The 18,936-nt window shown below is 41.1% G+C and overlaps 1 protein-coding gene across 4 annotated transcripts in view; it reads left to right on the plus strand.

Annotated features, from left to right (window-relative positions):
• The window catches only part of Trpc4 (transient receptor potential cation channel subfamily C member 4), a 157,085-nt gene that overhangs the window by 116,373 nt on the left and 21,776 nt on the right, over window positions 1-18,936 (plus strand). For all 4 annotated transcript variants that reach the window (XM_075950694.1, XM_075950696.1, XM_075950697.1 and 1 more), the window contains 3 exons: window positions 1,718-1,857; window positions 10,262-10,575; window positions 18,150-18,345. In XM_075950694.1, the coding sequence (XP_075806809.1) occupies window positions 1,718-1,857; window positions 10,262-10,575; window positions 18,150-18,345 (650 nt within the window). The remainder of the gene's footprint in view (window positions 1-1,717; window positions 1,858-10,261; window positions 10,576-18,149; window positions 18,346-18,936) is intronic.

Raw genomic sequence — 18,936 nt, forward strand, 5'->3', positions numbered from 1 at the left:
ATCGAGCTTGGTATTTTGCATGTGGCATTTCTGTCTATCATTATTACAAGGAGTCTCATTTATTTTGATGAGTGCAGTTATAATAAATGAATTTATCTCTTTAATATTTCATAATGCTAGATCTTTCGAAAGCTCTCATTAGGATCTAAAATAGTTATTATTTTAATAAGATTATGGAAATAAAATAATAACCTTTATAAATATACATTATAAATATTCCAGAGGATTACATAATGTTAGAAAGGAGAAGATAACTCATATCAACCCTGGATGTGGTACTGAAGTTACTGCTTAGTGTGGCATCCCTAGGTCACTTAGCAACCTGATATGAGTGCTGTAAGCATCCCTTCTTCAAGGTTGACAGTAGACCCCCAAAAGCACCAATTCTTGATAGAATCAAAGTGAGATACCTTGATCACTTGACTAAAGCCAAGTATTTGGTTTGTTTTTTTACAGATAAACTATTTTCCATCCATTTTTAAAGTCATTTGACTTAGGAGAAAATTCTAGTTCAAACCATGCTTACCAGAACCATGACAGTCCCATGAAAAAAAATACATGGTTATAGAGAGACATTAGCTTTTTAAAAGACTTTATTCCTATTACTTTTCCCTTATGTCTGCCTGTGTGTAAGTGTACCATGTACCCACAGTGTCCTCGGAGGCCAGAAGAGGGCGGTGGATCCCCTAGAACTCAGGAAAGATATTTGTGATATTTTATGGGTTTAACTTCTGATTACCAGAAGACACAGTCTCACAGCAAACTCCTTCCTCCTCTGGATCTTACAATCGATCTGCCCCCTCTTCTGTAATGTCCCCTGAGTCTCTGTGTCGGGCGTTTTGTAGATGGAGTCATTGAGCCTGGGCTCCACCACTCTGAATGTTGCTTAGCTGTGGTTTTCTGGAATGGGCTCCGTGTGTTTCAAAGAGAAGTTTCCTTGATGAGGGTTGAGGACTAAATGTGTCTGTGGGTTTAAGGACACATAAGCGAAGAGGATGGCACCAATTGTTATGCTTATCAGTGAATGGGCATGGAAAAGCCCACGAAGCAATACACAAAAAAATTATAGTTAACTGAAGGATGCTGGGAATGGGAGAAATAGTCTTCCCCAGGGAAGGGCACACCTATTGGTTGTATAATATCAAATAGTTAGTCCTGAAAACACACATACAAGTAACATTATATAGGGTGAGCGGTTATATTTAGAAATGTATATGTGATACATACATATATATTCATGTTAGAATAATTAATGGATAAAGAGGTTGTGAATTTGAAAGAGCGAAGGGGTATATGGGAAGGTTTGGGTAAAGACAAGGGGAGGTAGAAATGATGTAATTATATTATAATCTTTAAAAGAAAAGGAAAACATGAAGAAAAAAGATTGTTGTGAGCCTCCAGGTGGATCCTTTCGCAAGAGCATTAAGGGCTCTTAACTGCTGGTCTATCTCTACAGCCCCAAACAACACACTTGTAAAATTTTATATGTCAAATGAATAGATTAAGTAATGAGCTAAAAATACCTTCTAGAGTTAGCGTAGCGTCTCCAGTCCTAATGTTGTTTGAGACTCATTATTGTCTATAAAAGAGTTACTGTGTCTAAGATAGTCGCACGGTCTCTCGTGGCTTCAGTATCTGTGGTAACTTCATTACATATCTCCTTTGTTAGTGATTTGACTGGAAGTCACACTTAGAGTGAACCTCTCTGTAATTGCAGGTTTTATATGGGGAGAGATTAAACAGATGTGGGACGGCGGCCTGCAGGATTACATCCACGACTGGTGGAATCTCATGGACTTTGTGATGAACTCCTTGTATTTGGCCACAATCTCCCTGAAGATCGTTGCGTTTGTAAAGGTAACTGCTCTTTACATTGTTGGTAATGCACTCATCTTTGGTTGTATCAATCTTATTAAGGGACCTTTGTGTGGTATTTACTAGCCTACTATTTTATTTATAGGACTGAAGTACAGGAACAGTGCTTGCCCTTTCGTTGCTATTGTAAGCATGGCAGAGCTGCTATGATATCACCTTTCTGCCAGTTAAGATGCCTGCCTCAAATAAAATACCCTTCTAACTCTAGTTCTTTCTAATCCCACTGAACTTCTACTTCAAACGCCGCTTAAATTTTGTCAGCCCAAATCTATTTTTGCAAGATATAATAAATAGATAAATTTTCATTGGCAAATCAAAAGATCGCTCTTCGAAAGCCTTGATGTGGTTGTTTATACTTGAAGTAACAGTTCAATGTGATTGGAACGAATTAGAACGTCTTTGTCCTTGCCCTGTTCATCATGACACTGACTGTCTGAAATCACCCGCTGGGTTTGTGCACCGGCCCCAGCTATAGCCACCTAGTTCACACAGAGCATTCAGCTCTGCGGTGACAACTGTCGTTGCTCTCGTACTTGGGGGGACTTGTTTCAGGCTCAAGGTGTTGAATTTCCCCTTTTACTGCATTCATTTTTCTCCTCCTTCTTGCTTCCTTTACAATATAATTATTACAAAATGATTAGTGAATTGGTGATTTGGAGAAGAGAGATTCTGATTGATGCCACATGAATAATGCATGCAATTTATGATCCCAACTAAAAAAATGCACACACTAAGGTCCTTACTCACTCAGTGACGCTCTAAACAGTGTTCTAATTCTCTGTGAATACTCATATGTCATAAGAGCAAAACTGTTCCAATTGAGAATGTTATGGTTTTGCTATGATTTCTCATGTGTGGGTGTATGTGTGTTATTATAAGCTACAATCACATTCACATGATCTAATATATGACAATTTGAATCTTAGATATATATATTATATAACCATATATAACTAAAGATAAAAATAACTCATATCTTGGTTTTAGCATTACAGTAGTTCTAAGAGTTTTCCCTTCAATACAGGATCAGAAAAGAAACACATACATTTACCATTATTAATCTCCCCCGGCTCCTCTTCTACCTTTTCTTAATTTTAAATCTAAGATTTTTGGGCATCTCATACAATTCTTACTGTATCTGCATCATGTCTATCCTGCTTCTCCCCTTTCCACCTCCTCCTGTGACCCCCACTTCCTTGAAAATTCATGACCTCTTTTTAAATTACTGCTCTTACATGTCTCCGTTGCTCTCCGCTGGCTTCTAGCCTCCTCTCATGACCTCTGGTCCCCGGTGTTCACCTCTCAGACTGGTGTTTAACCCTGTGCCTAAGTGAGAACAGGGCACTGCTGACCTCCCTGTGCCTGGCTCATTGCCCTCAGTAGAAATTTAGGATTCCATCCTGCAAATGAGGTGACTCCATTTCGTGGCTGATTAATAAATATTCTCTTCTATGTCTGCTGCATTTTATTTATCTCTCCATTCTCTAATAAATCAGCCAATCGGTTGACTCTGGCATTGCCTATTGTAAACAATGGGTGCCATAACTACAGGGACCCCTTTGATATTATTTCACATTTTTTACCAATTTGTTGAAAATTTTGTATTTTGATCCTATCCACTCCCTCCCCAGAGCCTCCCAGGATCCCTCACTTCCTCACCAGCCCAACTTTGTCTTCTCTCTTCCTCCTAATATTTGTTGCCTAGTGCTCTTAGGTTATGGTCTTCCTCTGTAATGTGACTGGTTGATCAGGAACTACAACCTTAAAGACAGCTGGAATCCCTCTCCCAGCAGTTCTAAATTGCCAATAGCTCCTCAGCTAGGGCTAGGACTTCCTGTCCATCGAAGTCTGACCTCCCCCTCTCCATGGAGGGATTTGTCTGGCTTGAACTGGGGCAGGCCTGGTGGATGCTATCACAAACACTGTGAGCTCATATGTACAAGTGACCTGCCATGTCTGGAAAATACTATTCCATTATTGTCACCTGCCACCTCTTGTTTTCAGTCTTCCTATGTGTCTTCCACAACATCTCCTGCACCTTGGGGAGGAAGAGTATAATACAGAGGTCCCATTTAGAGCAGAGAATCCCAATCACTATCTATGGCTTGTGTCTCTGCAAAAAAGGAACATCTCTGATGAGGACTGAGATGTGCATTTGTCTAAGGGTGTAACGATACATTGTTACGAGTCAGTTTAACAAACATACCACTTTGATATTTTGACACTGTTTCCTGCTCTGAAGCTGACTGCCCTGAATCTTTACAGTATTCTGTTTTTAGTTTAGTGAGGCTCCTTAGATATTTTGCTACCTGATGCACGCATTTGTTTATATTCCCACCAGCAGTTTTGAGTTGCCTTTCATCTCTGTATTTACCGTACACGGTTATCTTTTGACCTATTTACTAATAACTATTCTGGCTTGGAGAAATGGCATCTTCTTTTGACTTTGATTTACATTTTCGTGATGATTTGTGACACTGGGCTTTACTTCATGTGCTCCCTGGCTATTTGTGTTTTCGTTTTCTGAGAAATGTCCAGTCAGATCATTGACCCGCTTTTGAAATGGAGCTACTTGGGTTTTGTTGCTGAGGGATTTTTTTTTCTGTGATTGAGAGAAGACACTTTGAAGATTAAATCAACCAAAAGCTCTTTAAATACAATTACCTTCAAAAACACTTCAAGCAAGATAATTTCCACTCACATTATTACGATACTATTTTTGATGCGGGTCATTTTTCATATGTAAGAATTCAAGTGTTATTGTAGATTTAATAGATGAGTTGAGCCTTTATATGGGGGAGGGTATGGAGAGAATGGGGGGAGACAGACAGACAGACAGACAGACAGGGAGAGTGTTTAGGATGTGTTCCCAGTATACACCCCTGCAGACCCATCTCCCACAGACTGCAACCCCCCCAATGTTACCACAAGCTGTCCATCCTTTGAGGAACATTGCAGATCCAAATGACAGCACAGCCTTTGAAGCCTTTTTTTTTTTTTTTTGAGACTGCTTGTGAGGTGATTACCGCTTATCCACCACTTCCTGCTTGTACTGCTTGAAGCAAGCTATTCAATATCTCAAATGCCTTTTCTGGAAAGCATCAATAATCTTCAGACTCAGTGAGAGGAGCTCATATAAAAACTAAGTATTTACTCTGACTCTGTAGGATACCCTGGTTTGGTCTCTGTTGCTGTGATAAACACCAAGACCGAAAGCAACTTGAGGGAAGAAAGGGTTTACTTCCTCTTGGAGCTTATAGGGCATCTGGAAAGGAAGTCCAGGCAGGAACCTGGAGGCACGAACCGAAGCAGAGATCGTGAAGGACTGCTTCTTACCTGCTTTCTTTCCAAAGTTTGTTCAGGTTCTTACACAACCCAGGACCACCAGAACAGAGGTGGCACTCCCCACAGTGGATGGCACCAGGCTTTGTCAGTCATTAATCAAGAATATGCCCCAAAGACTGACCTACAGGCCATTCTGAGGAAGGAAATTCTTCAGCTGACACTTTTTGCCTGTCACTTGCATCCAGTTGCCATAAACTAACACACTTGTACATATTACAGTGTCTATAGATTGGGCATACAGACACAGAGGACTTGACTTTTCTCTGATTATGAGCTTTGGTTGTGCTTGCTTGCATGCTTTGGTGCTTTTTGTACTAATGGGATGGTTGTTTTTAAATTTTTTTTAATGTACAATCGCTTGTTGATCTCCAGAACACCATTTTAAATCTTATTTTGGCTTCATTGAGACTGGTTCAGAACTACTTTTTACCCAGCCCATTTCCACAAGCAAAGCTTGCCTCGCAAGCTTATCTTCAGTCCTTTGACAGGCATGAGTAAATCTCTATACCTCTTAACTGCGTAACATATAATTTCAACAACCAAAATTATTATGAATAATTTTATACAAGCAATTGATTTCACAGCCATGGTAGAGTTTTTACATCATTTTGATAAACAGTTTTGACTGGATGACTTCACTGAGTCTTCTTCTTACCAGCTAACAGAATTACAAAAACTATTGCTTCTGTCTTATGAATGATCTCACACCAGAGTCAGCTCCTCGGATCCAGTGTTTTCTGTGAGGTTCTTCAGTTTTGCCACAAGGACAATTGAATCCTGCTTGTTTGTTCTAGAATTATCTGCTAGGGAAGAAATTCTTAGGCTTTTCTCTTTCCTTTTTCTACTTTATTAGCACATAGAGAAACATTTTCATCTTGTAACATAGTCATTAAAATCAATATACTTTTTTTCATGTAACCTTGTGTGATGAATGTGCATGCCATATTTCATCACTAAATCAAATACCTGAGACCATCAACCTAGAAAGAACAAAGGTCTTCTTTGGTTCACAGATTGAAGGTGGTGGTCCATGGTCACTTGGCACTTCTGTACTGTGTTAGAAAATTCATGACAGAGCAAACTAGCCACCTATTAGTGGGACAAAAGGAATGAGGAAGAAAGCAGGGTCCCCTAATCCCCTCTTTGGGCGTCTCCCTAGGTGGCACAGCATCTGAAAGGGTTTACCATCTCCCATTACCACAGAACTGAAGGTCATGCCCTTAGCAAATCAGCCTTAGGAAGACATTCTACATCCAACTACGGCAACAGCCATTTTCATAATATATCTACCTAAAAGTTTAACTCATTTTGATTGACAGTTTGGCTTTTATGAATATTCACCAGCTTATAAAGGGCACGAAGACGAAGTCGCATATTTTCCTATAATCTAAGGACATGTGATCCAATGTTATGATTCACTCCATCATCAGCTCGTAACACTCCTGCCCACCTACTCCTCTCCTAACAACCTAATCCCAACCCCCCAGCTTTATCTAGAAGCCCACATTCCTACCAGTGATTCACCTTCCTTGTCCTTCAGCATGTCTGACTCTTCTCTTGTGATTTTAGAACTTCAGGAGACAGTTCTCCACTCAGGAGACATTAGGAACCCACAGCACATGGCTGGTTATGTCTACAACAAAGAGGAGATCTCTCAAAAAGGTTAATCCCAGCAGAAAGGGAGGCTTTAGGCAAAACTGTGTCCCAGTAGGAGTCCAGTGAAAAACAATGGTGGGGTGGCCAGTGTACGTGATGGCCTCAGAAAGGGAGAAGGTGTGTAGAACACCTACTGCTCGCTCCCTCACAGATTACTCTACAAAACTAGGCTACCATCTTGGGCCTTTGGGATTCTAATGTCCACGTATCTCCTTCTGAGGCAACATGCTCATAATTGCTATTTTGAAGTCCTTGTCTTACGATTTATCTAAACTGATTTTCATGGGGAATGGGACCGTAGGAATGCAAGCATCCCGTCTTGGCTGTTGGTGGTTGTATTTTTGTGCTGGGAACGAGACCTCTGGCGTTATGGTGTTTGTAGTGTTTCTCGGTGTGGCTATCTCTGTGTGTGCTCAGTTCTTTGGTTGCTATTACCACACTCTGACAAGTCATAGACCAGAAGAATGATGCTTGTTTTTCAGTAGGAGCCATTCTGTGTCGTAGGGTTCAGATTCTGACTGTTCCAAGATTTAAAATTCTGGCTAGAACTCTGGTTTCAGACTCCAGGTGCTACTGATGGGTTCAATGATGATGCAGTAGGTGGGGTGGGTGGCATGCTACTCTGAAGGTCTCTTTTGTGACTTGGGTCCTGTCTTAATCAATGTTCTGGTGCTACAAAGAGACATCATGACCACAGCAACTTGTAAAAGAAAGCTTTAAACTGAGGGCTTGTTTACAGCTTCACACGTAAACAAGTTTTACAGTTTTAGCCCTTTATCATCACGGAAGAAGCATGGTGGCACACAGGCAAAAATGGCGCTGGAGAAGTAGCTGAGAATCACATCCTGATCAGTTGGCTGACTGAGAGAGAGAGAGACTCTGGGCCTGGCTTGGGCTTTTAAAACCACAAAGCCCACCCCCAGTGACACACTTTCTCCAAAAAGGCTATATCTCCTAATCTTTTCAAATAGTGCCACTCCCTGGTAACCAAGCATTCAAATTTACAAGCCTGTGAGAGCCATCCTCACCCAAACTGCCACAGGTCGACCTCCACTAAGGGAGGAGGAGGCAGAGCTAGAGGTACCCTAGAGTTGCCAGGAATGGCAGCAAATCTGAAGGGTTGGAGGTGATTGTGAGGAGGCTGGAGTATGGATTCCCTAGAAAGAACAGATGAGGGAAAATAGAGATGGTCTCCCTGAGCCCCAGCCACATGTGGTGGCTGTGGGGTCCCTCCAGGTTGTTGGGGAGTGGCAAAAAGATTGGGGAGGGGCTTGGAGGAGTGGCTGAATTGGTCAGCAAGAAAGAACTAGGGAAACCCTGGACCCACAGCACCAGAAAACCAAAACCCAAGGGGATGGAAGTAGGCAAAGAAGAGGAGCTGGGACCAAAATCAAATTTCCAAATTGACATGCTAATATCTAATAGGTTTAGAAAATATAGCCAGTGGGCAAATACTTTATTCTTTATAGATTTAAAGAACATTGTGGTTTGCAAAGCTTTTTAATTGCTTTTTAAAGCAATGGCTTATTCACTTACTTTATCTCAGTGTGCAGCCCAGGCTGATTTTCTACTCATCATATAGCGTATGCTGACCTCCAAGTCACAATCCTCTCTTGAGTCTTGGGTGCTAGGATTACAAGTGTGCACTGCTCCACCTGACTCAGTGACCTCTGTAGAAGCCTAAGAAAATACACATGTGTGTGGCAAGATTAAAACAGAGAGGAAATGAATGAGCCGTAGCACCTCTGACTCACTGCTCATGTCTCTGTTCTCTGACAAGAACCAAGGTGTCTGCATCAGGAAACAGACGAAGTATTGATTTACACTATCATCTGAACATCCGTCCCCGTGTTCCAATTCCCCAATGAGGATGTTTGTGTTGAGAGCCAGATGTGCCCCCATACACAAGGGATTTATACAACAGGAAAGGAAATTGGAAATTATGAATCTCAAAATTTACGGGATACAGCTGAGCTAGCTGCTCATCTTTCCCCTGGGGACAGAAAGATCTGAACTTTCTTAAGTAAATAAATATTCTCTTGAGAACAAGGTCCCTGGGTTTATTATCCAGAGAATGCAAGTCTGTGGCTCCAGGGAAGATATCTATGAGTCCCTCAGGAGCCTTTGTAACTTCGAATGGGGATTCGCCATTACAACACGATTAAACCCAAATAGCAGCCATGTTTGCTCGAGAAGGCGATGTGTGGCATGATATTGTCAGTAAGGCATCACTTCCTAATAGCTACCCACCCTACTAGACTCTGAATCCAGTATGGATGCTGATATTAGGGCCGGGTGAGAGTCTCATGCTTTAGAAGATTTCCCCTTAGGATTCTTTCAGTTACAGCCAAGATCACCCACTAAGAAGGTTCTGTGTCCATCACTGTGTTATTGTCTCGTGATGGCTTCTATAGCAGGTTGTCTCCAACTGCTGCAGCATTGCTATTAAAGGCAAAGCCTCTCCTCTCTATTGGGACTCTAAAAGCCTTGACAACATATAGACCCTATACATCTCTCACCTCTTCTCCCCTACTTCCACAATGCCTTGTGCTAATGCCCTTAAGTGTTTGTGTTATGATTAGTTGTATCTGTCTAAAATATCTCCTAAGCACTCATGGTACACAGTGTGGAGTATTGATCATTTCAAGATGTTTTAAAAAGTGCTTCCTTCCTTATCAATATACTTCCTCTGTCAGACTGTATATTGTGACTCAAGAACACTGACTAGGGTTTTAAAAAATAATCGTTTTTTCTTGTTCTGACTTTATTGTTTTATAATGTCCCTCATGCAAGAGTCCACAAGTTGAATCTGGTCAGTTGAATAAGCTGAGGAGTTGTGTTCTTTGCAAGATTTTAAAATACAACGTAACAATCAAGAACGAAATGATTAGCATATGAAGATTTTTAGCACATGGACATAAATTAGAAATAAGGACAGACCTGTCCAACCATGTGAATTAAAGCTCATGAGTTAAAAGGCAATGAATTTCTGTCTTTGTATAGCTTACCCTAGCCCAGTGGTTCTCAACCTTCCTCACGCTGCGACCCTTTAATACAGTTCCTCAGTTGCAGAGACTCCCCAGCCATAAATTTATTTTCACTGCTACTCTTATTTTGCTACTGTTATGAATCATAATGCAAATATCCTTGTTTTTTTGATGATACGTTTTTTGATGGTGTTTTTTTTTTTGACCCCTGTGAAAGGGGCATTCAACCTCCAAAAGGGGTCATGGCCCACAGGTTGAGAATTACTGCTCCAGCTACTGCCATGGTAAAGACTATACCTTCCAATCGGTGCCAGAGGTGGACCCAGGAAAACACCACAGACCTGAACTCGACTCTGTCAGCGTGTGTGTTTACTTCCCCTTCCTTTCTCTTTCCCCAGTACAGTGCTCTGAACCCACGGGACACGTGGGACATGTGGCACCCCACCCTGGTGGCAGAGGCTCTATTTGCTATTGCAAACATCTTCAGTTCCCTGCGGCTGATCTCGCTGTTCACTGCCAATTCGCACCTGGGACCTCTGCAGATCTCGCTGGGACGGATGCTTCTGGACATCCTAAAATTCCTCTTCATCTACTGCCTCGTGCTGCTTGCCTTTGCGAATGGCCTAAATCAGCTGTACTTCTACTATGAAGAAACAAAGGGGTTAAACTGCAAAGGCATCCGGTGCGAGAAGCAGAACAATGCCTTTTCCACGTAAGTCGGGGAGGCGGCGGCGTTCCTCTTGGTAAACGCTGGGCGGAGTGAAGAGTATATGCCTTCACAGATTTCAAAAATCCACCCCATGGTTACAAAGGAAATGGAGAATTAAAGCTATGAATAATGCAGGAAATGGAATTAGCATGGCTTTGAATAGAAATGTAAACTTCTGGCATTCAGAAAAAAAAAATACCGGGTACATTTATTTTAAGTTTTAGTAAATGGTCTTTTCTTTTAAATGACCTCAGGAAAAGGAAAGGCTATCTATCCCGTTTGAAAATGTAGAATTCAAAAAGGAAGCCTGTGTATTATTGATGTCTTATATGTATGCATGTGCAATCAGTCTTGTTGGAAAGTCCACGTGCTTTTCCGCATTTCCACATGATTCTTCAGGTGATTCTTTTGACTCTTAGTGTGGTATGCAAAAACATAAACATGCAAATATTATCCAAAACGGATACTCAAGTCTGCCCGTTATAATTACCTAGGAAACACTTCCTGTAAGCTTCCATGAGGATGAGCAGTTATACACAGCCATTGTCAAATTCTGGTGACTCTCATAAGCAGAATTGATGGCAGCCCACGCTCAGGAGAGACTCGTGTGCCCTGCCACCATCTCACGGGCTTTTCTGCCTGTGTCTGTTTCCTTCCCACGGTGAGAAACAAAGGTTAGCAGGTTAAGACCCTGGGTGACTTCTCTGCACACAACCACACCAGTATGGACACATGCTTGTTTTGTAACTTTAACAAGCAGCCTCTTTCATGGGCCCTCATAGAACTAGACACACTGCAAAAGAGACAGTAAGGTTTCAACTAGAAGGCATTTCGCATAGCCTAAATCACTCGGAGCTATAATGCTCTAGTTGCTTTAATCCCGCATCTGTTTGTTTTTATCCTGATATTTAAAACTCCATTTTAATTAACCAGCATCTGCTTGTGTGCACAGAGGATTTCGATCTCACCCTTTTAGATTTGATACAAATTCCCAGTCGTAAGAAACCATGTGATTCTGATTCCCCCTGCCTCACCTTATTCAATCTTGGACCCAGCCAGTTAACTTGGCCTCCTCCTCGGTTGTCTTCACCTGGGTTTGAAGGGGGGTGGTGAAATCTCCTTCATCCTTGTTTGCTAGAACTTTAGATGGCTGGCCATTTCCTGACCGTATGTGGTTTTTTTGCCTTGTGACTTGGCCAAAGGCAGTGAGGACAAGAAAATCACGAGGACCCAGATCCCACCACCCTCCCCCTGTACCTGTCATAATCTTTCTGGACATTGTCTGGTGACGATTGTCTCTTTGGCTTTGTGACAGCGTGCACTGTCCCAGGCTCCACCTCTCCTAAAACCTTTGCTGCTTCCTTCGTGCTATCTCATTAGAAGCTCTTTGCCGGGTCCTCCTCCTGTGTGTGCTGCTAAGTCCTTCCTGTGTGCTGTATCCCTGAAGGAGCTACAGCAAAGTCACCCCTCCCTTATCATTCTTAATTTAATGGAAAAGATCTCACTCACAACCGAACCCTTCGTACCTGCCTGACTCCCCGGCCAATAGTAAGGCTACTGTCACACTGTCCCTGTTTGTGATACCTTCAAATTCCCAGTCATCTCCTTGTTCCTAATGTCGGTTTATTAGTACATGATTAATTAAATATCAGACCAAAAGCATGATAGTCAGATGTCCAATGTATAATCTGACATAGATTTATTCCAAAAGTAAAAGTTAGATTCTTTCAACCTCAGAATGGTTTCAGTTTATTTATTTGTACCCACTATTTCTTCCATGACTCGAGAGGCAACAGACAGTTGCATATCCCAGATATTGTAGGACTAAATCTTTTGACACCCTCCCCCAAAGATCAGATGTTTCATCTAAATTACTTTTTCCTGCAAAGGACAATGACAATTATGTTTTTCGCAATTATATTAAAAGCTAAATGATACGACTAACCCTGAATATGATTAAATTGGGTGTGTTAGGCTTAAGCTTATCCCTAGCTGACTCTGCTGTGATGTAACAGATGTCTCTCGTCCTAAAAGGGACATATGGCGACACTTGGCGTCTCTCGTTATCTACCCTTCATGGCTGCGTTTTCACTTTCAGTTTTTCTGCCACAATTTTTTTTTCACTGTTTTGCTACCCATTATTGCAGAGATTATATTCCATATGACATTAAAATCAGTTCATGCCTCACACAGGGCCTGTGCTAGCATTGTGGGTCCTCAAAGACAGTAGCACGTCCTGAACGGTGTTATGTTTGGTGCACTGCTGGATCATTAGCTTCTCGGCCCTCCCTCCTGGACGGCAGCTGTCTGTCTCATCGCAGCACGCGCTCATGTCCCTTCCTCTCCTCAGTGCCAGCCTGGATCAGCATCTCTCTCCACCTCTCAGTCGTTCTTCATTTAGCTCCCGAGTGCGGTGTAGGGCACTGTAATCACTGGCTCTAGTGAACAGTTATCATCTTAGAGCATATTCAGTGAAAGTCCCGAAGGAAAGCTTGGGTTTGGATCGCTCACTAGTCTCTTTCCAAAAAAAAAAAAAACACTAGTCTCTTTCCAAACCTCCCTTTCCTCATTCCCAGATCCCAGAGCCACGTAGGGAAGTAAAACCTAGGCTTTGTCACTGTGCTTCCCCTCCCCCTCCACTCTATACATCTTTCTCACTGTCAGCATCATCATCTTGTCAATATCTTTCCTTGTTCACTGCCCAGACTCAAGTCTACTTCCTGTCACTGAGTTTGTTCTGTCTGTCTGTCCATAGCTCTTTCTAGACCAAGAGTAGAGGCTCCACCATCTAAGTTCATAATGAATACCTATCTCTTCCCAGATTCACCCTTAACCTTGCTGGACCTCTCCAGTCCTTCAGTGATCTGACCTTAGCTTCTATTCCCAATTTTTTTTCCAGGTTCTTAACATTATTTTACTCTTTCCTAACAAATTGATTATGAATCCCCAGTATATAATTTTCTTTTTTCCTTTCCGTAGTCCCTTATTTTGCCTTTGCACTTCTCAATCTTTTAATCTTTTCAGAGATACTTTTTCCAGGGCTCCTTCCTTGATGCCTACCTGCTGTGGGCTCGCAGTGAGCACAGACCATGACCCAGGTCTGAAGCAGGCTTTTTCTTTTGGGCCACTAACCCACTCCCAAATCGGGACATGGAGACTTATTATTAGTTATGAACGTTTGGCCTTAGCTTATGGTCATTTCTGGCTAGCCCTTATAATTTAAGATGTTTCTCTTCATCTGTTTTGCCTCCGGGCTTTTTACCTTTCTTCCTGTGTCTGCTGATTGGTGGCTGGCTGGCCCTGGGCATCTCCTTCTTTTTATCCCTTGTTCTCTCCTATCTTCTTCTTCCCCTTGTTCTTCTCCAGGCTAGATTTCTCCTCCTGTTTATTCTCCCCACCTGCTGTCAGCCCTGCCCACCCCCTCTCTAGCTGTTAACCACTCAGCTCTTTATTAGACCAATCAGGTGCCTTAGACAGGCAAGGTGAAAAAAATGCAACACATCTTTACATAGTTAAACAAAAGCAGCATAAACAAATGTAACACACATTGACACAGTTAAAGTAATAGCCCACAGCATAAACAATGTAACACATCTTTACCTAAAGTACTATGCCACAACACTGGTCTGCTAAGACTGCCTTTTCCATAAGCAAATGGATACATCTCCCACTCCCTTTGTGTTCTGTAGTTTCCTCATTGACATGTGAAAAACGACTCCATCCTTAAGACTCTCAACTATTCCAGCAGTGGCACATGCCTTTAATCCCAGCCCTGGGGAGGCAGAGGCTGTGGACCTCTGTGAGTTTTGGGCCAGCCTGGTCTATAAGAGCTAGTTCCCGGAAAAGCTCCAAAGCTACAGAGAAACTCGGTCTCGAAAAAAAAAAAATCAACTATTTGGTGACTGAAATAAATCTATTCAGAAGTTTTAGCTAACTGCCCCGGCAAGGGATCTTCCCAGGAAGTGGGGGTCATGAGCCTTATGACATTGATTAACCGAAGCTCATTTGAGTGTACTGGAGCTCAATTCATAATGCCTTGTACTGGCCAATTAAGGTCATATTTTACATATTTTAATATGACATTTTTGGTTAGAAAACAAACAAATGTTGAGTTGCGTCATGTCGTGAATTTGTTCAATCATCATTTTAGTCTCAAAGAACAAGAGGAAAGCTCAGCCTCAGAACACATTTTTTTCCTTGCTTATTCCGTGTCTCTAGCTGTAAATATTTAGCCAAAAAGGTATAGGATCATTCAAAAAGTAACAGCTGAAAAAAAATACCTTCACAGAGAAAGAAATAAAATGTTATTTTCAGAAAAACAAAACTCTGGCCCGTATAAAGTGGGTCTTCAGTTTACACATCAACACAGCTTGATGTCATGTGAGTTAATTAGGTTGTGGTATTACCTTGGGAAATTAATAAGCATTACCTTAAAAAATAACTTCTTTTCACTCACACAATGTGGAAAATATTAGCCACATGAAGGTCTTCTGAGATGTGATCCAGCTAATGAATCCGAAATTTATGGATATCATGGGTCCCAGTGGATTTGAGAAGCAGTAATAGTCCTTCCTGGAAGCATTGGCTTAGAAATATTAACCTACATCACAATCCAATGAGAAATCAACTCATTGAGGGATGCCTGAATACCAGGTCCTTAGTTCATCTGTGAAGCAAATATATTTTAGCTAGGTAAAATGTCCTGTGAATTTCACCACTGAATCATCCCACCAAAGGAAAAGAAAACTCTATAGTTGATCACGAAATATCATTTTGCATTTTCTTCTGCTAAATCTTAATTCTTAAATGTCTATAGATATTTGCTGAATGATTAATGAAGGTTCTTTGAAAAATCGGTTCTTTTACATAGAAGCCAATGGGGACTGTCAATCATGGAAGAACTTTGATTTGCATGGCTGCTTTATCAGAATGCTTGAGGAAGCAACCACAATGGAAAGGCACTTATAATGTCATCTGTTTGTTAGTATTTTATAAAATGTGCTATGTAACATGTAACTTTTCCTTTTCTGTCCTGTGTGATGCATGTATACATGCATGCATGCATGGATATAAGTATGTATGTACACGTATGCATTTGGAGGGCAGAAGTTGAAGTCTTGTGTCTTCCTCCATAACTCTCTGCTTCACTGAGATGGAATCTCTCACTGAGCCCAAAGCATGCTGATTTAAAAGCTAGCATAGCTGCCAGCCCCAGGAATCTAGTCTCACCTCCTAAAGACGGGATTATGGGCAAAAGTCACACCTGCCCAGATTTGATGTGGGTGCCAGGGATTCAGACGCCAGGTGATGGCTTCCGCAGCGGGTGCTTGATCTACCGAATCAAATCTTAGCTATGTCGTGTAGAACTTTTTCCTGAGTTGTTCCCTCATGTCAGGACAAACCCAACTGAAGTATATTTATATGTTCCTATGAGGGGTCATCACTGTTGGGAAAGAAAGGACACAGTTAACTCATATTAGATTCAAAGGATGCCTAAGAGTTACTAAAACATAAGAAATTCGACCCGTAAATCAAATTAAAATATCTCAGCTGGGCAGTGGTAGTACACGCCTTTAATCCCAGCACTCAGTAGGCAGAGGCAGATGGATCTCTGCCTCTGATTCAAGGCTAGACTGGTCTACAAGAGCTAGTTCCAGGACAGGCTCTAAAACTTCAGCGAAACCCTGTCTCAAAAAAACCAAAAAACATTTTCATGAATTTTTCTAGAGTCAAAGAATTCATTTCAGTCTCCCTGACAGTTTGGAGACCCACTGGGCTCTTTCATGTGAAGACTTCTTCACCTTCTCATATAACAGAACACCCCTCATTTTGACTAAATTTGGCCAAAACAGCATCTTTGTTACAAAGATCTGTCACAGCATTTAACTATTATAAAATGTAAATGAAATTAAATTTTATCTCCTAGAATCAGCTTTTCAACTAAAACTATGAAGTTTTCACTTGTGAAAAGCAATAGATTTGTGGAACTGAAGGTCTAAGTGACAGTTTAGATGTATTTAGTTAGATTGCTTTGATCATGAGGGCTAGAAATGAATTGTGTCGGTACCAGGCATTCTGCCATAAGAACAACACAGAACTACAGCCCTCAGATTCTCTGAGCAAGGAGGACACGCCCCGCTTTAGGGAGCTGATGCAGAGCTGGGCAAGGAGGCTTAGCTCAGTCTCAGCATGATCCTGTGTTTCCCCATGCATTCCCTTTCCTTGTCCCGTGGTCTATCCATCCTTTGTTTCTGCATCCTGGTATATGCTGTGGCAAACCCCCAGCACACCTTGTTCCCAATGAGCCTCCTAAACTCTATTTCAGGCTCTTTTGGCAACTACCTCACCTTGGCATTTCCTGCAATGAGTATGTCTGCTCATGTTCTCTCCAGGCTGAGGGCCTCATATGAATTATGTCATCCCGGGGCATTTGACCAGGGCTGACCCAGCACCCAGACACTAGGTAGGCAGTTTAGGAGAGCGTCAGGGAGCCCTGCTGCTAGAATGTTAGTGACCCATCCTCCTAATGGGATTCCAGTTTAGTCCTGTTCTCTCTAAAGACTGAAATCCTACCTCCTCACTCTCTGTGCCAGGTGCCCAAAGGGTTTTGCCTTCATTTTTTAATATGATGTAAATATAGTCTTTTTAAATCATTTCTAAGAGTTCAGAAGCTCTTACATCTTTTGCTAAACACCAACCATATTATTGCGTTCTATAGTATAATGAAACAAACATTTCTTAATTTGGGTACAGGTGATTGAAAGATTATTATTTTTTCTTTGTTTAAGCAAAGGAAATTCACTTATTACCTTGAGTGAGTAAAATGGGCCTTGAAACTAAAAAGCAATCTACAATGTCTAAGCATTTTGAGACAGTTTGCTTTCTGAAGCAGTATACTGTGTGTGGGTCCAATTACAAATGCAAAAATCTAAAACAAAAATTGTAATTTTGTTTTAATCCTTCCATAACAGAAAGAAAAGCAGAGAAAGGCACGACTGAATTTTATGGACTAGTAAGCTTTAGGATTAGTAAGCTTCAGATACTGAGGATGGGAATCAACAAGCTTTCTATGAACAGGAGCAAATAGCAAATATTTTAGACAGCACGAGTCAATTGTTCTCTGATGTAATTGCTCTTTTGGGCCAACGTGACCAGCAGAAAACAAACCATAGACAATGCAAAAATAAACAAGGGTGGCTATGTCTCATAAAGTTTGATTTACAGATATTAAGTTATAAATTTTACATAATTTACATGTATCACAAATAATAATGTGATCCTTTTATTTTCCCTTAACCATTTGAGAAATTAGAAAACTATTCTTAACCCAGCAATCATGTTTTTTCCAGGGTCTGAATTCTCCTTTACCCACTTGCTCTAACAAACAAAGTGTAGCTTTCAATGCTCTTTGTATAATAAAATACATAGGAAAATAAGTATATTTTTTGTATTCATTTGATAAAAATATTTTAAATTAGTTTATTAAGTTTAATTTTGTAATTTTGGTTGAAGTTAACAGCACATATATGTACATATATAAAATAAGATGACCTTACTCCTTTCATCTTTTATTCCAGGTTGTTTGAAACTCTACAGTCCCTGTTTTGGTCAATATTTGGACTCATCAATTTGTATGTTACTAATGTCAATGCCCAGCATGAGTTCACCGAGTTTGTTGGGGCCACCATGTTTGGGACATACAATGTCATCTCTCTGGTTGTCCTACTGAACATGTTAATTGCTATGATGAATAATTCTTACCAACTAATTGCCGTAAGTTGACAAATTACTTTTAATTCCATATCCTTTCTTCAGAGTGTTGTTCTCAGCTCTATTCTACCTTATCATCTTAGTAAATAAAGTCTGTAATCTGATATTGATGGGAGAGATCAGAATAGTTAATGGTCAGTGGTGATGTATATAAACAACAGTGCAGTATAAATGACTGTATATTATTCTATTTTCTAGGCAGAGTGACATAGACAATTAAGTCAGCCCGTATTACCAGGGAGCCATTGCCATGAAACAATCTAGAAAGAGGTCTCTCATCTCTAAGCAGCCCATCAGCTAATTCAGCATAAACAAAACTCGTGCCAGGCTATGAAGTTGAAAAGAAATCCCAGAGATAAATCTGGTAAAGGGGAAGCCATAGATAGTCAGTTTCTTTGGTTTTTTGTTTTGTTTAGTTTAGTTTTGTTTGTTTGTTTTTGAGACTGGGTTTCTCTGAAGCTTTGGAGTCTGTCCTGGAACTAGCTCTTGTAAGCTTAGGAAAAACAGGGGCTGGAGAGATGGCTCAGCAGTTAAGAACACTTGCTGCTTCTCTGCAGGTCCCAGGTTCAATTCCCAGCACCCACATGGAGCCAT

Source organism: Microtus pennsylvanicus, chromosome 16 (assembly GCF_037038515.1).
Source record: "Microtus pennsylvanicus isolate mMicPen1 chromosome 16, mMicPen1.hap1, whole genome shotgun sequence".
NCBI classification, from domain to species: Eukaryota; Metazoa; Chordata; class Mammalia; order Rodentia; family Cricetidae; genus Microtus; species Microtus pennsylvanicus.